The sequence below is a fragment of the Bemisia tabaci genome, chromosome 9 (genome assembly GCF_918797505.1).
Source record: "Bemisia tabaci chromosome 9, PGI_BMITA_v3".
Classification (NCBI taxonomy): domain Eukaryota; kingdom Metazoa; phylum Arthropoda; class Insecta; order Hemiptera; family Aleyrodidae; genus Bemisia; species Bemisia tabaci.
Window position 1 is genome coordinate 12,931,988 of NC_092801.1, and position 22,562 is coordinate 12,954,549.

Consider the following 22,562-nt stretch of genomic DNA (forward strand, 5'->3'; position numbering starts at 1 on the left):
AAACAGAACCGTCATTTTGAAAGTTCTACGATGATAATATCGTACCTAATCAACTGGACCAGTAAAAAAAAGAAGAAAAAAAATTAGTACAAATAAAACATCAGAACACTGCCCAGCGGCAAAAATTAGAATTCAGACAAAAGAAGAGGAAGAAAATAAAAGTTGAAAATCTCTTCTTGAGAGACCAAAATAAAGATAAGGGATTTTCATGAGGAAAATTTGTAAAAAAAAAAAAATTAAAAAAAAAAAAGAATATCGACTTGCATTGAGGGAGATTCAATCAAAAGCTTTTGGCCTGATTCCAGCAGGAGACCAAAGAGATTTGAAAACATTTTGTTCCTATCTAAATTTCAAATCGTATTGCTGCAAATTGTGATGACTAGACAGAATTGAAAAGACGTATCAGTGCTGATGAGAATGTGAGACATACGAGTGAAAAACTAGATGCGGTGATGGCACCAGTGTTGACACGAATGTCACCTTCCTGGTAGAACACGGAATCGATGACATGGATTATTCCATTTGTACACTCAACGTCCGCACGAAAGACATGGATTTTTTCGTTGTTCCATTCAATGAAGAAACCTGAAATAAAAAATGACAAATGCTGACATTGCTCAGAACAAAACGATGGATGTAAGAGGAAAAAATACCTGAAGATAAAAAAACTCGAGTTTGAAGTATTGGGGTTATTACATTTACAAATAATAGGGTGAAAACACAACAAATTTTTAATGGGCCTGTTGCACGCAAGAGATACACTTTCATGAGAAAATTTGCTCTAAAATCACGTTAGACATATCGAAAAAGTCTGAAATCTACTGATTAGCGTGCAATCTGTGTAGTTTGTAATACGCTTTTTCATTTGCAGCGCACGCAGGCAGTTTTTCATGGTGGCTGGCAGTCCGGATTGCCTCGAGAAAGAACAAACCTACAGAAACAAACAATCTCTTGAACTGTCATGAACTTTCCTTGCGTAAAATTTCAATTGATTCAAAACTTTTGTTTTTGCAAAATAAAGAAAGAAACAGGGAAAAAACACTTGACATCGTACATTAGAAAAAATTGGTGAGATCGTTTGTTCACTCGGGTTAATTTTTCTCATTCTTCTGCCTGAGCAAGCCTGGTCGGCAGTGACTGCCACGCAGATTACTCGCTAAGGAATGCATTTCAGACTTTTTTGACATGCCCAACTCGATTTTCGTGCGATTTTTCCCTTAGAGAGTATACTTGTTTGGCTGTATCTCTTGCGTGCAACCGAGTCAGTATGGAGAAAAAACAGTGGAGTGGAGCTAAGATGGTTTTGAAGTTAATGATTCATAGAACATGGTTTTGTACGGAAACATATTGAGGAGCTTTCCAGAAACAGGATCCATAGTGGAAGATCGCATTTGAGCAAAATGCATCTGAAGTTTCCATTAGTGCTTTCTAGCCAACAACTTACATTAAAGCTTGGACTTCAATTTCCGCTGTAAGTAACCATTAGTGGCCAGGAAGTACTGATACAAAAATCAAATGCATTTTTACCGAACGCTATTTTTCGATATGAGGTCCTTTTTAAGGAAAGTTCTTCTACTGAGTCTCCAGAAAAGACATGAGGTTTTGAATGAAACACAGATTTATGCCTTCTATTTGCATAAAAATGAACTAAACTATTAAAAGCTCGTTCTTTTGGATACTGACTTGTGTTTTTTCTATCCATAATTTGAACAACCGTTGTTCCATCCAACTCAACAATAACTGCTATTCTTGAAAAATTCTGCGCAAGAGCTGAGGTTTTTTTTTGGTAAATGATCAATACTCTATTACTAATTTAATACAAAATCCAACCCCGATTATGTGAATTGTCGCTTTATTCCAAACCAATTTGACAAGAATAAACCGCAAGAATTTTGGGTGAAATACTCAACTGACAAGCACCCAAAAGGGCAAACGTCAAGTGATGGGTAAACTTTCAGTAGTGTTGCCCGTGTAACATTTTTCTTCTATTTTTGCCACTGTATACCGAAATTTAGAAGTAAAAACCCGGGTGTAGACCGAGTTTATCTGATATTTTTTCTTCTATTTTTGCCCATTACTCCAATGTATTGTAGAAGAAGATTTAGCTGCTACTTTTCTTCTGACAACACCGTTTTTATCTTCTACGATATCGCTGAGAAGCCCCGGATTCCTCCGGATGACCTTGAGACAGCGATCTTCTATTTCGGCTCTAATTTTCTTCTGCATTAGAAGATTCACCAGTAGCCTTCCATCTATTGCAGAAGTAATGTAGAAGAACTTGCTCTGCCTCTACCGTAAACCCATTTTAGAACATCTTTATCTGCTACATGGTCAAACGGTGTAGAAGAAAAAAAAAGTATAGAAGAAAAATGTTACACGGGGTGGCTCGATAACAAGCTGATGCAAAGAGCAGTAGCACACGGCATTTGTCAAGTCCCTATGAATTGGTATATGCATATTAACTACTAAGTTTTTTGTTTTGTGTTGGTGATCAATCTTTCAACTATCTGAATTTTTGCTCATCCTAACAGGTCTAGTTCGCGATAAGTTTGGATAATCGAGCCTTTACTGTATTATTGTACACAAGAATTTGCATGATATGCATCACAATTAAAGCGCTGGATGCAGAAGGGGCACTTTTCAAGTCAAATGTATGCGTATAATATGTTGAAACTTTTACTGACTATTCTTCATGATTTTGCAATGCACTAAACGAAACATTTCAGAAAATTCGCCCAATTGTTTTCTCTTTGAAATAAAAATTAGCGGTAGAAATTCTGAAACACCGCAACTGAGAGGTGCGATTTCTGCACCCAACGCCTCAATCATCATGAGAAAAGGCAAGAGATTGGTAAAATTGCTCATGAAGCTATCACTTACTTCGATCACTGCTTTCCGTTACTGAAACGGTAAGCACGTCTCGAGATGTTGGAAGCCTAAGATTGAGGTATCCGGACAGGTGAGACATTTCTTTGAGTTCGTTCATCGTGTACGCTTGATCGGCAATGACAAGGTGCCGCTCCAGAATTTGCTTCACCTGTAAATTTTCATACACGTCCTGTGCATCAATTAGATGATACTTTTGCGACACCCTACATGAGATGGACACTGTCTCAGATGACACTGAAAACCACTTGGTTGAATTATTTTGTAAGCCTCCCACTCGCACCCATCATTACGCAAATCAGTGAGGGTCAAAATTAAGAAACAAAATTTTTTTTTTTTGAGTGAATCTTTGTTCTTGGTGGGAGGTTTCATACACCGAAGTATCAATGTATACTTTATAACTGATGAATGCCTGCGACATGGTGGTAACCAATAGCTACAGATACCAAAAGTGGTGAATTTTGTATGATGTAGGAGTTAAGAAAAAGATGAGGATTGTGAGTGAATGAAAAACTTGATGAAACCACTAGAAAAGCGGTGACACTTATTATGTACTAATGTCTAAACTGCATCTAAAATGTATTGAAATAAAGAAAGAATAGTCTCTGGTTAAATAGGATGTTGCATCCCTTGAATCACCAAAGCTCTATTTCTCCTCTCAGAGATTTTACAGTGTAAAGAAACTTATTTCAAGTAGATTTTTAATTATTATTCAATTTTTTTAAGACATAAGAATTGAAGAAAAAAAAGCTCCATGTTGCTGCGGTTAAAATGCAATTGTGCAATCTCAGAAACAATACAAATTTTGATTTCAGCTGATGAACACTCAGAATAAGAGACAATTTGTCAAGAGACACCTCCAATAATTTTTTCTCTTTTTCTTGGAATCTATTTCACCCACCGTAGGAAATCATCCAAGCCAGATCAGGCCTAAAAATTCAGCTCACAGCGCCTTTATCACTGGTACAAACCCATCGTGTTTCTTTCTGGCTTAAAACTTTCAGCAAAATTTACTCAGTATTTTACCCATCTTGAAAAACTCAAAATGAAAAATTTTCAAAATGCCTTGACTTGGTCAATTTTTGTAGGGTCCTTTTGGGCGGGTACCGCCCATCAGAACCTTTGCGTCAAAAACTCAATTTTCAACATTTTGGTGAATGGTTTCTTTTTGAAGATTGCACCACTTTTACTTGACATGAAATTTAAACCAAAAATGGATAAGTTTGATTTGAAGTGATGAGTTTGCAACGCAACATTGAGGTAAGATACTATTTTTTAGGAAAAAGTGTAGTCACTAAATCATGCAAAGAAAAGTTTGATTTCTTGATGACAAAGAATTGAACATCATGTTGAGGAACTTACGTTATAACCATAATCTCTCATGAAAAATTTCTTATATGCAGACGGATATTGCACCTCCATCTTCTTCCAAGCATAGTCTCTGGGAACAAAGTAAGTGTATCTCCTGCTCATGTCGTCTAATTGGTCATTGAAGTTCAGATTCTGTCCGAGCCAGTATGTGTCGCTGGAAAAGAGAAAAGAAAAAAAACACGAATAGAGTAAAACTCTGCGTATACTATAAGCGTTTTATCGGTCTCTTGAAAATGAGGCCGCAGGATCTACACTGAAAAAATCAAAACTGTTATGCTTGGAAGCTACCTAAAAGCTGAAAATGGGAGTAGGAATTTCTGGGGATTCCTTCCTTGGAAAGCACGATCTAGGGAAACAATTAGGACAGTCAGGAACTTGAACCGGACTTTTCCCGCTTGTTTCACATATCGACGGTGAAACTACCAAACCACGTATCTCGTTTGCGGTGTTTAAAAATCTCCGCTCACATTTTATTTTTTTGAAGTAGACCAAATCAATATCATTCCTTGAAATTTTCACAGAATTTTCTCCGCACGAAGAGGAAAAATCACGGACATTTTCAAGACTGGACGTTAAGTAGTTTTTCATTTAAAAAATAAAGTATGACAGGAAGTCTGCGACGTTGCAAACCGAGATACGTGGTTTGGTAGTTTCACCGTCGATATGTGCCACATGTACGTGCATGAACACAAAAATTATTTATAGCATTTCTTCACTGAGGTTTCTTGAGAAACTAGACTTGAACTAGGAATTTAAGAGGATACTCCTTGCAAAGTTCTGTGTCTGGTGATAAAAACTTTTCTGCATCGGTATCCATTCTGAACAGACCTCCTTCCTCAAAGTTTTTTTCCAAAAGAAATCTTTGGGAGAATGCTTGGATTTCTCTTTTTCCTTCCACTACCAGTCATATAAAATAGTTACAAAATTTTCTAGAGAAGCGACTCCAAAGGCTTACTTGGAATTTTCAAGATGCCTAGAAAAAATAAGTTTTTTAATTTCCTGATTTACTGACTTCCCAGAAATTTTTGGGGATTTTTCGGGCACTCTTGAGTTATTTTTAGATATTAAAGATTAGTTTGAGATCATTCGAAAAGAAATAGTTTTGAATGTTAGGGATTCTACAGTTCGTTTTTAATAAAAACTTTATTTTGAAAAAAAACCTGAGTTGGCACCATTTACAAACAGAAAGTTTGATTGAATGGTTTGCCTAAATAACTGCCAAGCTCTTTCGGAACGTTTCAGTTTACGTCTTTACATTTTGAATTTGTAAATAATATCAGTCAATACACTTGTTAGAGACGGTCCAATATTGTGGAGAGAGCATCTGTTAATGCGTTTGTTAGTTTTGACCATTCGGTTTTACTAAAGAGAATATAGAAGACAGAACTGAGATGCTCACAAGAAAGTGGACTATTTTTGAAGAAAGCCAGAAAACCAGCCAGAGTTAACATAACAGTTTACAGAGTTCATCATTTGAAGGGTTTTCTGCATGGTTTTTTATTGAAGACTTGTCTCTATTCATAAATCCTGAAATCGATTTACAAGCTTCCATAAACTTTCACAGCTGGACAAACTTACTTCAACATAGGGTCCGTTGCTATTTTTCTGCCGACTGTCATGAACGGGACACCTAGCACCCTGTCAATGATGTGAATAATTCCATTGGTCGCAGCGATATCTGGTTGAACAACAGTCGCATTTACTCCTGCTCCTTCAACAGTTACTGTCTTGTTGTCGCCGTGCTGAAGGACATTGAAGTACAAGCTCTTCCGGTTCGCCATTGTATTGACTTGCTGCTTCAAAAAAAAAACAAAACTCAAGTAACAAAAGGATCGTTCCATTGACGGACTGCTATGCAAAGGGAGCTTTCCTTCTTTTTTCTCCCTTTAACTCCCTCATTTTATCTGCACTGTGAGGAGCTGTCCATAAGTTACCTAACGCTGCATTTGTCATTTCATTACACCAATCACTCTACATGAAGTTCCATAAGGCTGTCCTGGACTTCTTTAAAAAATACTTATCCCTGCCCCGTGTCATTTCCCCTCCCCACAGAATTACCAAAATTTTTAAAAATCATGTTATACTTACCAAACAGTTGGCAAGGACATTTCATGAGAAAAAGTAGAGTATTGCAGTCAGTAAAATAAAAACAGCAAAATTTATCTGCTGGGAATTTTTATTTAAGCATCATTTCGTCAAAACTGCTAGGCACAATAGCTCCTCACAAACTTTGCAGATTGTGCCCTAATTCACAGATTCCAGACTTTTCTTATGAGTCCATCGTGATATTCATGTGAATTTACCGAAGGGAATTCCAGTCATTTGGCTACATCTCCTGCATGCAACAGACTCATTTCTTGATTTTAAATATCCTGACTTTTTACCTTTTCCCTGACTCCAAAATTTCTGAATTCTTTGAATTTCGATCAAAACCTGCACTTAGATTTTTTTGTTTGATTACCTTGACTTTTGCCAAATATTGGATGAAACTTCTACTACTACAGATGATGGCCGACGTTTCAAAGCCAAAAAAAATATTTGATTTACATCTAATACAGGATTGCCTCAGAATATATATAATTAATTTCCCTGAAACCCTGACACATTTTGGTAAAATTACCTGACAATTGAAGATATGTCAGAAGTTTAAGAAGTCATAATTTGACATAGTCTTTAGGCAAAACGTCAAACCCGTTCTAGAAAGCACATGAAGCCCTCACAATTTTTTCCTGACACCTTCGTCATTTTCCCTAACGTTTTCAGATTTTCCCTGTAATTCCCTACTGTGGCAACCCTGCTGATAACTACAACTTATGATAAAAATTATGTATCAACTCTAAATAAACAATCCAAAAGACAGCCGAAAGTGGCAGATATGAATTAAATCATCAAGGCATTAGAAATGTTTGCATAATGGTTGATGAACATGTCAAAAGATAAGCTTTCGATGGATGAAATTAATCTTTCTTCTTGTAACAGTGACAATGATAGCTAAGCTGTACCAAGCAATATGCGAAGAAAAGTAGAACATTCAGCTTACAGTGGGCAAGGTTCAAAAGATGAAATTCAACTTGTAACCAACTCATAGACAGTTTAACTATTCCTTACTTTTAAGTTATCTACTGATGAGATTTAATGATTTATACATATTAATATACTTGCAGACTAAACTAGGATTTTATATTAAAGCATGATTACTTCAATTGAATCGTACAGCTATAATGATAAGCATAATAGTTAAATGGACGTATTTATGCTGCTGCGAACTATGCTGCAAACAAACTCTATGAACAAAGTTCTATCAGCAAAAATACGTCCAAATAGATACTGCCAAATTATAGAGTTTTATAAGCAGAATTTTCAAAAAATTCTTTCCACTGAGATAAAAAGGTGCAACCCAACTTAGGAAAAATGTGAGCCTCCTACTTTAATGGAATCCAAAGTACTTTCCCGCAAGTAGGAAAAACCTATACCTGATTAGCCATGTCTTGAATTCGTTCGACTGACAAACGGGACGGGACCAAGTGTAGATACAGAATTTCTTGGAGCTTTGTCTTGTTCCGTAAGATGTTGTTGACAGCAGGGTCTCTCCAGGCATTGTTTGAGGGGGCCAGGAGTGTCAACTCCTTCATTCGAGTCAAATGGTCCATGAACTCTGGTTGGGCATCGTAAATGGCACTATAAAATCTGAACAACGGTCCATCTTCTTGGTTCTGTAAGAGTAGAAGAGGATAAGTTAGCTAAAAGCAGGGAAAATTAAAAATTAAATCCAAAAAAACCCTCAGCTCGGTGCGTGGCAAAGCGACTAAAAAATACCTCAAAACAGATCTGAGATCACTGGTCCAGTTAGGCGATCAATGGGTTTTAGAGTCCACACAAGGTCCCATTGAAAATCAAGTTTACTATGGTATGCCCTAGTTCCTAATTTTAACTTAAGTCATCTTAAAATATGCTCGAGGAGCCCTCTTTAAAAATTTCTCTCATTCTTTTAAGTTACTCAGTGGATTGAAAAGATAATTATTTGCAAGATTAAAGGTCTGATAGTTGGTTGCGGCTAATTCTGAGGACCAATTTATGACCAAACAATACTTGTTGTTGCAGAAATCTGGGGACATTCAAGTACTACACTGCCGGGCTAAGGAAGAACACTGTATGAACCTTCAGACATTGCCATATCTTCTTCAATAAATAAAGAATTTACTCGGAAAATTGTTAAGATTTTTCTGTAAATCCTTCAGACACTTTTGCCCGCAATTTAATCGAAAATATTTGAAAATTTTAGGGAAATATAAGGATAACTTTCCTAAAAAATACATGTTTTATCTGGAGAAATTTGGCTACTCTCGAATGTTCATGCGGCATTTTCCCTTAGCACAACAGTACAATCATCAGAAAGCCTCGGAACTTGTAAAATGCCATCAAAACTGGTACACATTCCATTAAACGGTGCTTTTAAAAAATTCTGCCCTGCTGTGATTGGGCTACCGGATCTAGGCAGGATCTTCCATCACCCTCGGTCCAGGATATACTCAAAAGTTTTGAGGGGCGAAACAAAGGACAGTGAAAAGTTATTTACAGACTAAGTAAAATAAGATTGTAATAGTATTAAAATAGGACACAATTTTCACTAGACAAGAGGAAAAATTAGAGACGCAAAAAGGCTAAGAGAAGAATGAGAAGATACTTACAATGCCCTGCACCCATGCAGCAAGACACACACAAAGCAACAATAACATTTAGAATACAAGGGCAGAAATAGACAAAATAGCAAAATTTAAAATTTTCTCTTCGATAAATACCATTAGGGAGCTACACAAATCCATCCCAGATCCAAATTCACGATTAAATTTAACCTGTGATTATTCGAGAAGGACGTTGATTGACTTGATCAGCGGGTTGATTATTGAAATTTATAGACAAAGCTATAGAAAAAGATGAAGAAAGGGATATGGAGGGATCCTATTGGTGAAAAGGGGGGGTTGCAATGGATAAAGAAGATAGGTAATAGACAAACTGTCGGCAACCCAAGAGGGACCCTATATTTAGATCATCATTTTCTTCCTTAGTCTATAGGACCTACCCATTTCAACCAATAAGATCGCTCCACACTCCCTATATCTTCTTTGTCTATCGCTTTGTCTGACAATTTCAACAATCAGCCCGCAATTGATTGATCTGAATGTTATCTCAGAACAATATTTCATAAAAAGTGAACAATTTACTGATGTGAGCTTTTGTGACGATGCAGGCGTACAGAAAATCAGCGACGGTTTAAGTGCTAGCATTCAATACTACTGATCATGTGGACGAAAAAAACGAAGACAACAAATTGTGTAGACTTTTGCACCAGTCAAAAATGCTTTTTTCTTTCAAAAATCTCTCCTAATTTTCTTCAATAATGATGAATTCTGAATTGGCAAACTTTGCTCTCTACTAAAGGAATGTGTTCACAAGATTTTTCTTCAAAATCTGAGAAAATATTCAGACGGCTGAGTTTCTACGCCAAATCGGAAATACTAGAGACGGAGCAATCAATTCCTTAAAAAACCACCACTTTACTTGAATTTTTGTTTAACGTACTGGATAGAAAAATTGTAATCAAGCTCTTGGAAAACCTCTGAGCTAGGGTATAGTTTAGTTTGTTTCTATTATTGATCCAGCAAAAATAGAAGGTATCGTAGATAAACAGACATTTTTGAATATCATAAAAAAGTAGTCATTTTGAGTAGGACTTCAATGAGAAAATACCTGATGAAACAATTGATCTTTTTGTCTTATTTTATTCCATTCATTTTTAATATTAAAGTCCATTCCAACGAAAAGAGCATGTGCTTTTACAAATTAATATTTTTTTTTCAAAACCACAAAAAAGTCACTGGAATCCTTCTCTTCCGATAAATTTAATGTTTTCTTATTAAAACTAAGTCTATATTTTCCATATTGTTTAGTAAGAAATACAGACGGTAAAAAGCATAAAAATAGGCATTGATATAATCTATTAAATTTCTCGACGATTGAGCTAAAGAAAAATAACATAGTTGCGTTGGTGTCCAGTCCACAAGATATCCATTCTCCAGTGACCACACTCAGATACCAAACACAAGGGACAAACTAGAACTAAGATCTTTTGAATCTAATACAACTGGTTAAAATATTGAGCACACTTCAAATACTACTAAAGTTAATTCATCCACACAAGATTGACAAACAAAACACTTCGACAAAGTACGTTTTTTGTTAGATTTTATGAATGTAATTTTAAGCTTATCTTTAGCCATATGAAAAAATGAGCTGCATATGAACTCACCTCAAAAGACTGAAGATTTTAATGGCAATTGCAGATGGGCAGCAAAATGATGGAAATGAAAAAGAGCACACAAGAAATATTAAATTAGTTCAATTAAAAAACAAAACATTTTTATCCAATGTTTCTAAAACTTATTTTTAGAGGGACTTATATTATTAATGTTTCATTTTTCTACTCAATCTATCGTATTTTATGCGTGAAAAGCATCAAAACAAACTCAAAAAGGTAACCTCTGGGGTACACAAATTTTTTGTCATCCAACTGGCTGACCGCAACAAAGTTCCTCTATGGCATATCGTTACAAATTCATAACAACATATTTTTTGGGGTTTTTAAAAATTGAATCTTTCCTCTGTGGCATGATTTTGCAAATTTTCATCAGTTTGTTCTTTTAATGAAGAAACGATTCCCTAAAATTTAAAATTTTGAAAACAAGTTTGGTACTATATGTTTTTTGTGCAAGCTATAAAAAAGATTGGAGTCCTCCAGAATCTAAGATCTAAAATTAATTCATGCTATAGATGGTGAAGTTAACGGAAAAAATCATTGATTAAACTGGAAAACTGAATTATATTCAAAGAGGATTTCTTTCAAAATTTGGAAACATCATCATATCGGTCTTCTTGTTTATTTGTGACCGTTCACAGAAAAAGAGACCTTCTTCAACAAAGGTAAAAGACACAACTTAATATTAATAAACTGAACAGCTCTCACCTTCAAAAATTGGTGCACAGTGTTGTCGACGACCATTAAAGGTCGGCTGATGAGATGAACAACTCCATTTTTCACAGGAATGTTTGCTTTTACGATTTCCGCAAGGACAACACCAGTTTGATGGGTGGAGTCTCCAACGACTGTATCACTTTTCACATAGACTAGAAGTAAAAATTGGAGGGAAATCATGAAACACATTTCTACATGAGTATTGCAATCAAGTAATTCATTACTGAATGCATAGGAGATGAAGTTTGAATTGCCACTTTGTTGTGGTAGATGCAAGCACCTAAAGACAGAACTGTGGGCGAAACCTAATGGAAATACTTACTCATTGGCAGCAAGGAATATACAACGAAGCAATATTTTAAATACCTAGCAAACTAAATGTAAGTATGCTGAAAGTCTTAGAAAATGCGATTGTGTTTGCACCTGCTATGTGCAATGAGGATTTTGCCTCATTTTGAGTTTTTAAATTAGGCAAGACCTACACAAGATGAATTTCAATTCTTAGACCACTTGTTAAAAATTTTTACCAGCTTGCTTATGTATAGCCGAGATTTTTCATTTTTTCTTCATTTTCAAATTCTCTGACCTTTTTTTGCTTTCCCTGAATTACGAACAAAATTTCCACTTTTGTTATTGGTCTTTTGATTGAGCTGACTTTCACTAAACTTTGGACCAAGTTTTCACTTCTTAGCATTCAAAATACGGATGACAGCAATTGTTTGCGCTTCCTGAAACCACCAACTGAAATTGCCCAGTCAACTTATCAATTGCAAAATTCTTTGACTCATCATCCAAATGCTCAGACTTTTCCCAATTGCTGAGAGTCCCTGACTTTTCCGGTTTTCCACATCGCCAGAAACCCAACAATCTTACATGTAACACTAAATATTACTTTAATTAAATTTCTAGTCAATGAGTGGCTATAATGACATAGTAATCTCTTTTTTTCACACTTTCGTGAACTTTTTTAAGGTCTCCTCACCCCCATTCCCAACAATCTCATAGTCATGTGAAAATAGAGTATCGGAAAATACGAAGGAGGGAGTAATTCTTCTTACCTCGCACATCTTTGCCCTCCACTTCTTTTTTGAAGGAAATCATAACTTTGAGCATATCGGTGAAAGCCATGGACTGGTATTTAACATCGTCTGGTGTTGGGTTCGTGAAAAGGACATGGTTTGCAATGATATGTCCGTCGATAACCTTTTGATCAATCTTCCCAGGTCTTACTTGACTCTGCAAGAGGAGCATAAAAACATATTATCACCGTTTACAAAGAGAAATATGTTCAAATAAGGACCTAAAATGGTGTGCATGGAAAAAAAAAATTGCTGACTCAACAATTCAATTGCTAAAAACAGTGAGTGCAATGTTTCAACGCAGATTTTACAACAAAAAAATGCTAATTTAACCACCCCCATGGTTAAATTAGTTCACAAAGTGGTTAAAGTAGCATTTTTTTGTTGTAAAATCTGCGTTGAAACATTGCACTCACTGTTTTAAGCAATTGAATTGTTGAATCAGCAATTTTTGTTTTTTCCGTGTATGAATAACTTTCAAGTGATGGATTTGGCACATTAGCAATCCATTAAAAACAAAATTACAATGAAGTGGGAACATTTTTTAAAAAATTGCTTTCCCACAGAAATTGTGCAAAATTTTCATTGCTTGCTAAACTTTTTGCAATGTTACATTAAGAGCAGTTAAGATGTTTAAACAAATTACTGTGAAAAAGTTATCAGAAAACTTTATTTTACTCAGGGCACATTCAATATGAGATGAAATGAACTACATTTCGCAATTAGAAACTAAAATCTCTACCTAATCCATAGAAGCAACTATCTGCATAAGGCAATCAATGGCAACTTTCCGTTTTCTAGAATAAACCAAAAATAGTAGTTCTTTATTGCAAAATAAAGTCCAAATAAAGAAAGTGTACAGTAAACTAGAGCTTACTATAAAAACTTCTAATTTACAATGTGAGGCTTAAACTTCATTGAAAAGTATCTGTTCGGATGAGAATTTCTGATTTTGAGATCAGTCAGTGATATCGAAACTCAGAGGCACTAAAACTTATTAAGGGATTTGGAATACTAACCATGAACTTGTCATCAACCGGAATGAAAAATGTGTGCCTGCCAGCATTTTTGTATAGATCAGTCTTGTCGTTGTAGAAAACTTGATTTCGGAAAGCTCTGCAAAAGAATAGAGAGAAAACGGACTTCTGGATTAAAGCAGGCTGGTAAGATTATTTACTAAACACTGAAAGGAGAAAAGTAGCCAAGGATATGATCACCATGCTCCAACTCATCATCAACACCATACAATTTTGGATAAAAGTGGTTGCTTGAAAAATTATACAAATACATTTTCTGTGACATTCACCTTTTTCCCTTGAAAAATTGTCATTTGCTACGAATCTTAAAACCTCCGCTACTACTCGGTTTTTTTCATGGTTTAATATTTTCAGCACGTCTCAGTGAAAAAATTTTGGAGAAAAAACCAGAAAAAGGAAAGGAAAATTGTACAAAATTGGATGCAGTATTGATAATGATAATCTGTCATCCTACCTACCAAGGAGTAAAATATTATAGAAAATCTGCTAAATTGGGTGGCTCCGTAGATTCAAAATCCTAAGTACTATGTAACAAACTAATCTGGGAGGTATGTGTATCATTATTTTTTACATCCATATTTTGTTTAAATTTCATCAGGAGTGATAATTTTTTCAGTTATTAATGATTGATTTTCTTGTAATTTTTCGTCATTATTTTCCTGATGAATACTCAGCTAATTCTAAAAACTTTTACTTGAAAAACGCCAATCTTCAGGATTAATTGCACTACAACATTCATTTTGTTGACTTAAAAATTACTTTTTTGGTCACTGATATCTGCTTATAAGAACTAAATGCCTGCTGAGCACTGCAGTAGGTGCTACACAATATATTATTTACAAAAAACGATTTCAACAGAGAAACTCAAATTCCTAATCCTTTGCTTTCTTCTTTTTCGTTACAAACTTGTGCCAATTCGAAAACTGCAGCCCGATTATTGAAACCATGCCAGAACGACGAGACAAGATATAGCTCTATCTTAATCATGCAATATATTGCAGTTCGATATCTTATCAGGCTGCTTTGTACTTTCAATAATTGGACTGCATTTTGCAATTTGGAACTATAAATGGCTCATCTGCAAAAAAACACTCATATGCATTGGGAAACTAATGGCACATACAGTGTTTTTAAACTGAGCTAGAATTTATAGTTCCAAATTGCAAAATGTAGTCCAATTGGCCCGCTGGAAAGAAATCTTTAGAAACTGACTCACCTAACGGTAAAATCTAAATTATTTATACTTTCGGTGTAATTTAAAAATTGGAAGGCATCAGGATTGTAGAACCCAGCATCCGACTGAGTGATGATTGGCTCAAGAACTTCTTCAATTATGTGCAAAACCTGGGAAAAAAAAACAAGCAAAAGATGGTTACATGTAACAGGGGTAAAAATAACAACACATGTTAAACTATAAATTATGGGTAGGTCATAATGAATCAGAGTAGCACCATGTACTGCCACATTATGAAATTGTAGTGTGCACACTTTGAAGAAATTCATGAGATACATTTGTGTCCCTTTATGATTACTCAATTATGATGCAACAATTGATGCCTACAAACATTAAACTTGAACATTCTCTGTCTATATTTCACCTACTTTATTGAAGTTTTTCACAACATTGGTTAAAAAATACCATATTTTAATTTTTCTCTCTTCTCTCCTCATTATTTCCTCATTTTAAAAATGATGCATCTCACATTCACACAAAAAGTGAGTTCTATGAATGCATGTACCCAACTCTTTAAAAAAAAAAAATTTTAAATTCTAACAATCTATGTCGAATTTTAATTATCTCTTTCACTTCATTTTCAATTTCAGCTCCTTTCAGCTAAATGCAGTCCTACAGAAAGGTTACAGAGGCAACCTAGCTTTATTGATCCTGCCGCCTGAAACTCAAAGCTTACCTGCTTCTTGCCATTGGCATTAGCTTGCTGGTAGTTGGAGCGGTGCGCGATGACTTTGGCATTGTTTACGTAAATGTCTTGTCTGTTGTTGTAATTGCGTCGAGTGACCCACAGGGGTGGACTGCCGCCAAGCTCTGTGGAGATGGAACCACCAAGTTGGTTCAAATTCTGTGGCACATTACAAAGATGGTACAGTGCTAGGTCATCAAAATTTGAGCTTTTGTACTGGAATGCCTTATTTGTAGGTGCGAAGATTGTCAGGGCACTGTACTCCAACGATGCCATTGCCTGCCGACTCCTTTCCAACACTGAGTAGAACTGAAACATAAAAAGGGCGAAAATTATTTTCTATCTCCTGTTTACAATGTGTCACTTTCTTTGGGCAAATTGAGGCTGAATCAGTGCCTGACGGATTCCAGTGAAGGGACCATAAAAATTAGAATAGAGATTTAGAGGAAAAAAGAGAAAAAATGGAATTATTCTTATGGTCGCATGACTTTTGATGATTTCAGTGACATAAGTACATAAGTAGACCAATTATCATACTTGCAGAGTATATGATTTGATTCACACAAGCCTTTTCCCATGTAAAATGACAGAATAATGTTAAAGAGATTAGTTTTTGAGGAGGATGATAATAAAAAAAAAACTGCAATCTCATCAACAAGTGCATAAGGTGAGTGGCGTTTGTCACATTGCATCAAACAATGTGAGTCACAGAAATTCAATTCTTCGAATGATTTTTGGGATTCAACCCTCTGAATAAAATAAATACCTACGGAGGTTAAAATTACCTCCTTTTGCATGATGTCAAAAGTAGTAATCGTTTAATACCTACTCAGGGGGGAGGAAACACAAAGTACCTGTTACACTTTACACAACTTTCATACATTGTAAGTCTCTTGAAACACTTAATATGGCTTTCTCGATGATTATCCATGACTTCCATGTCCTTATCCATGAGCAGTTTTTTATGCCAACAAAAAAACTGATGATTTGACTGAAAGCAAGTCAAGTCATGAGTCAAGTTCAAACCAAATGTTTGTAAACAAACTTGACAACTGAGAAGAAATTGCATAGCCTTTCAAATGAAGGCGATTTATAAGGCGTACTCAGCCTGAGCTTGACGGACTTACGGGTAGATGAAACTGTCTCATTTCCTTTCGAATACGACTCAAAATTTTTCGCTTGAGGATTTTATCACCAAGGTGAGAAAAAGCTCCGATGAGTGATCAGCTTTATTTTACAAACAAAACATTTCCGGATGATTAATCTTACCCTTATTTTCTCCTTTCGTAATTATTGCCTTTAATAATTTTTTCCACGTCCGCAGGCAAAGGATTTTATCTGCTGGGGGGAAAAACTGAGTTGCACCAGAACTTTTTCTACCTCAAGCGTTACGCTACGTACTTCTTTAAGGAAGGGGACGTGCTCTCTTGCATTACGGGTGCGTTCTGGAGGGGGGGGGGGGGGTGTCAAAAAATTCGGTATTCAGCTTTGAGTATTTTATGAAAGACCTCTAAAGCAAGCCAAAGGCGTGCATTCGCATGTGCATGTACATGTACATGCGTTTACTTTCAGATAGGTGAAAAGTCACGATTTTCCTTCACTTTCGCTGCATACCACATCATATACCTACTCTGGAGTTTGAAGAGTTGCGCGCTTGATTTCCGGTTTTAACTACTATTCGAGCTTACCTACGGTCTACACCCAAGAGCGTTAGTAAATTGAGTGAGATGAAATGCTAAGAATTTTTTTCACTCTCGCGTGATACCATGTCACGTACCTCCTCCAAGGTCCAAATAGTCGGCGCGTTCAATCTTCGCATTTAAAGATGCGAGCGTAAGACCTACATTCACAAGCATCAGTCGTTTGATGGAACCACGAACCTAAGATTTTCCTTCACTTTCGCAGGATACCACGTCACACACCTCCTCCGAGGTCCAAATAATTGCCCGCTTGATTTCCGCATTCAGCAATGCAAGCGTAAGGTTAACATTTACACTGCCGTGCTATGGAAAAATGCCGTATGAACATTCGAGAGTTGCCAAATTTCCTTCGATAAAATGTTTATTTTCGAAGAAAGCTATGGATATTTTTCCTTGGAATTTTCAGGAAATTTAAGTGAAATTCGAACATAATTATCTGAAAAATTGGAGAAAAAACGTTCACAAATTTTCCCGAAAATTCGTGATTTATTAAAGGAAATTTGGCAACGCCTGGAGGCTCATACGGCGTTCTTCCTTAGCACGGCAGTGCTGCTCTCTTCGCTATGACGGCAGATTTGGCAACGCGTTGAGAACGCAATGCCGCGGCGTTACTCCTCATCACGGTGTCAGTGCGCGAGCGTGATGCTCTGTTGACGTACGCATGTAATTACGCTGACATTTGTTATTTACTGGGGTGACTCACCCTTACTCCCCTCCCCTTCCATAGGAGTATTTTTGTCGATACACCTTCGGTTACCCCCCGCCTCGAGAGCCTCCCCCAATGTATATCATCAGGTGAGAATGAAAATAAATTCAGCCAACAGTCGCGTGGCGTGAATTGCGATGTATCGATTGTTATGCCATTCAAACCTATGGTAAAGAATCGATTACTAAGGTGTTCGCTGCGAACACCCTGTTCATCGATACTTTTCCACAGGTTTAATGGCATAACAATCGATACATCGCAAAGCACGCCACGCCACTGTTATGGTGAGGGTATCGTCGTTTCCCAGACGAAGGAACGTAACTCTATTCCGACATTGCAAAATTGATTCTGATAATTTCATTTTTTTTAATATATATAATTCTTTTATCGTGACATTTTTTTTAATACAAAGAGATTACAAGAGAGAGATGTACAATAATGAGCAAAGAGTAAAGGATAAACGAGAGACATTTTCGAGACAAGAAAACGACGTTTTTAGAGTAGAAACGGTTTACGAAAAAATTAAAGAATGTGTAAGTGATACAAAACAAAAAGAGAATAGCGGGTTCAGGTGGCCTTAAGAGCTAAGGTCACGCCGGAACTACCCTGCGGTATACCATCGGCAGATTCTTATTTTGTACAAGAATATAACTGTCGACTACATTTTCGCGTTTTTAATGCGCGCATCGTGTTCTATGCGTCATTTACTTTTGAAAGAATGTATTCGCAAGAGCTGCCAAACTTCCTCCGATAAAATGTTTATTATTAAAGCAAATTATGAATATTTTTCCTTGAAATTTTCAGGAACTTTAGCAGAGACTGTGGGAAAATTATCTGAACAAATATTCATAAGTTTACCAGAGAATTCGTACTTCATCGAAGAAAATTTGGCAACGCCTAAAGGTTCATCCGACATTTTTCCTTAACATGGCAGTATCGTCCTCTTAAATTCCGGAGTCACCATTTACTGAACACCTCAGTTCCCGCACGGAATCTGAAAACGGATCCTCTGAAAAAAAGAAAAGCATGAGAATCCTTTTTTTCAACGGGTGTTGATCTGTTATCGTTTGAACCGTAAGCCCTGAGCGAAGTCGAGCCACGGGTAATTAGAACGAAAAGAAGCCGTATTCGCTCACAGCTTTTCGCCGTAAGTCGATTACGGAGGATGCCCCCGCGTCCCGCGGAAAGTCATCCTCTCCGCACGATGGAAAGTAAAAGTCTCCACGAAACAAAGTGAATTTTTCTGACCTTTCCTCTCTGGAGCTACTCCTGCTATTCTGCCGTGCTCGGGAAAAACGCCTTACGAGCCTTCAGACGTTGCCATATCGACGGTGGAAACTACCAAACCACGTATCTCGTTTGCGGTGTTTAAAAATCTACGCTCACATTTTATTTTTTTGAAGTAGACCAAATCATTATCATTCCTTGAAATTTTCACAGAATTTTCTTCGCACGAAGAAGAAAAATCACAGAAATTTTCAAGACTAGACGTTAAGTGGTTTTTCATTTAAAAAATAAAGTATGACAGGAAGTCTGCGACGTCGCAAACCGAGATACGTGGTTTGGTAGTTTTCACCGTCGATATTCCCTTCGAGAAAAACCGAATTTACTGAGATAATGGAGATGTTGCATGCGTGAGGAATTCGCCATTTGACTGTTGATTCTTATGCACGTTGATAACGGCGCAGAGATACAACTATTCGTGCTTGATGGGTGTCCGTGTTGCATCTGCAAAATTGAAGGCGCGGTAGTGCGAGGCGTGAACTCGCAATGCGAGTTTACGTAATTTTTTCACTCGAATTTTTTGACGAATCTGCAAGGCCAGAAATTAATATTCTTGCAGGTCTAAGTGAGGAGTAATAAAGCTTGCCAATGGAGATGTTGCATGTGTGAGGAATTTGCAATTTGACTATTGATTCTTATGTAAAGGTCCGCGAGAAACACGACGGTGTCACTGATTTTCTCTGAAATCAACTCCCAAGCTCAAAAAATGCGCTCAAATTGAGGCCAAAATGGAGGGGATATCCCACGCTATCCACCTCGAGTCCACCTCTACATCAAGACAAACTCTTTGTGGGGACTTTAAAACTGAAAACACGGCAACCCTGCTATCGTATGTGTTCCCTATCTTTGCATGGAGAGTGTGTCTTGATGTAGAGGTGGACTCTCAGGATAGCGTGGGATATCCCTTCCATTTTGGCCTCAACTTGAGAGCTTTTTTAGAGCTTGGGAGTTGGTTTCAGAGAAAACCAGTGGGACCATCGTGTTTCTCGCCAACTTTTACATAAGAATCAATATAGTCAAATCGTAAATTCCTCACAAATGCAACATTTCCATAGTGAACATTTTTCCTCAAAATTTTCAGTCAGTTTTGTTCACGATTTAATCTATAATATCTGAAAATTTCGAGGCAAAATATACATAACTCTCCTCAAAAATGCACGTTTCATTCGAGGAAATTCGGCGACTCTCGAATGTTTATACGGCGATTTTCCTTTGCACGGCAGCACTGGGAACTGTTATTTGATTACGTAACGCATTTCAGGAGGGATAAGGGTTAAATCTGCGTTACGAATGCGTGATGGGGGGGGGGGGATCGCATTCGAGTGTAGTTTCGATATCAGTATCGAATGCGATATTTTTCCTCTAAAAAACCCTGGCTTTAATACGTTGAATTGCTTTGGCAAATTCGGTGCATGGATTCTTTAGTCTCGTGACAACAGAAGTGTATGATCTCAAAATTCGAAAAAAATTACAAGTGGCTGAAATTATGGAACAAATTGAGGCGATATATCGCACGTCGCTCTGACGCAAAAAATGGCAACCGTCGAATCACCTTAAAGGTGACGGAAGGCACCTATTTTAACAAAGAAATTCAACGTAATGAAGGCGCGGTTTTTTTAGAGATATATTATAGAAATATCGCATTCGAAGGCAGTTTCGATATCAGTATCGAATGCGATGTTTTCTCTCTGAAATAACCACGCCTTTATTACGTTGAATTTCTTTGTTAAAATTGGTAAGTGAGTGCTTTAGTCTCCTGACGACAGAATTGCGATCTCAAAATTGGAGAAAAATGACGAGTAGCTGAAAAACTGGAACCAATTGATGCGATATATCGCACGTCGCTCTGACGCAAAAAATGGCAACCGTCGAATCACCTTCAAGTGTCAAAAGTAGCTTTCAGGTACTCATCGACGAAAACTGAAAATTTAAGGAATCGAGCGGGGGGTTTAAAGCAATGTTGAAGAGAGCTAGGGGTGACCCTGTTACAGCGAGTTTTGCTTACTAGGTCAGTGAGCGCACTTCAGTGCAGTTTAGATACGACCCCCCCCCCCACCCCCCCCCCCGACCGTTGGGGATTTTCCAGACACCATTCATGCCCCCAGCCTTCACCCTCCCGCGCCAAACTGCACCTCTTTCCAGCGTTGCCAATTCCACTGAGCAAAATCGCAAAATCGTCGCACGGTGGATCAAGTCAATGGGAGAGGTCGTACAAAATTTGGAAACTTTAAAAGCTCAAACTCCGTTCATGGAAAACCTTGAGATTTTAAAAGGGGTCACATCGGTTTCCTAGTTAAATTTCCTCCAGTAGGTGCCCCTTCGAATTTAAAATGTGACGAATTCATTGTGTCTACTGGGGTCCACAAAAATAAAATAAGTACTTTTGAAGTACTTGTTAGGTACTTAAGGAAAAATTTAAGTACCTCGTTTTGGAGAAATTAAGTACTTTTTAAATACCTTTTCGCGACGTATCGCAATTCTTCGATTTTGGCACTGCCGCGCGCTTTACTTCGGCTATTCCCGTGGCCTTTTCGACTGTTTCCGTCAAATCTAGGGAAATGCCTTGTTCCGCTCCTCTACAACAACCCCGTTCTTACAGGCTGACATTGTACTAATACGCCTGACGGCCAACGCACAGAGGGTCGCATAACTATAAGGCGATCGAACTGAACGCGCAGCGCAAAATGCGAAAAATTAAGGACCCTCCGCGAGATTAACGTACTTTTAAGGTACTTACGGACCGACCTTAAAAAATACGTACTTTTTCCGGACTTTACGGACTGGTAGACACCCTGAAATTAAACATCAAAAGCAGTTTAAGTTGACAATTTCATGTGCGACCTCTCTGATGGACTCGATCCACTACTGTGCGTCGTTCGAATTTGGGGCATTTTCGGCGGGAGGGTGCACTGCACAGCGGAGCACCGAGACTCGAAAAAAATGCATTCAAAAGTTCAAAACGCCGTTTCACTGAAACCGTCGACAATTTTGTCATGTCATGATGATACATTGATACCGCGTGTAGCGCCCGAAATTCAGTATGATACGATACAGTAAGACCAACAATGCTTGATTCCTGCATGCGTAGGTACTGCTCTAGAGCACACTTTTCAGTTTTCACATGATTCCACTGTGTATGTGTTAAGGCGTTCGATGTTAATTTGGTTGAATACAAGTTTTCAAATCTCCTATAAAGAATTTAGTATTTATAATTGTAGTATTTAATATTTTTAATTTTCTATTATTACTTATGATTTATATTTTATTTTTTTATTTTTTCTTTTTATAAGTTATATATGTATACTTTGATGATTAGTTAATCCATTAAATAAATATAGCGTTTTTTACATCAATCAACTTTAATTCGATCAGGTGGATTTACTTAAAAAGCTGATGGTATTGGTTTATGGTCTAAGGATTGCTGGGCTTCCTCCGTTTCTTGGATTTACAATTAAATGAGTAGTAATTAATTATCTTTGATACTTTGGTTTAAAATTTCTGGTTAGGTTAATAATTTTCTCCTTATTTTGACAAACTTTTTGGAGAAAAG

At 37.0% G+C, this 22,562-nt stretch overlaps 1 protein-coding gene across 1 annotated transcript in view; it reads right to left on the reverse strand.

The window, feature by feature from the left end:
• Positions 1–369: 369 nt before the first annotated feature.
• Positions 370–22,562, reverse strand: part of Fas1 (fasciclin 1 Fas1 domain-containing) — a 180,826-nt gene continuing 158,633 nt past the window's right edge. The window contains exons 2-11 of the mRNA XM_072304168.1: positions 15,314–15,631; positions 14,620–14,747; positions 13,386–13,482; positions 12,346–12,523; positions 11,279–11,439; positions 7,731–7,970; positions 5,836–6,050; positions 4,249–4,411; positions 2,881–3,037; positions 370–585 (exon numbers count right to left, since the gene is read on the reverse strand). Of these exons, the coding sequence (XP_072160269.1) occupies positions 380–585; positions 2,881–3,037; positions 4,249–4,411; positions 5,836–6,050; positions 7,731–7,970; positions 11,279–11,439; positions 12,346–12,523; positions 13,386–13,482; positions 14,620–14,747; positions 15,314–15,631 (1,863 nt within the window). The 3' untranslated portion in view covers positions 370–379. The remainder of the gene's footprint in view (positions 586–2,880; positions 3,038–4,248; positions 4,412–5,835; positions 6,051–7,730; positions 7,971–11,278; positions 11,440–12,345; positions 12,524–13,385; positions 13,483–14,619; positions 14,748–15,313; positions 15,632–22,562) is intronic.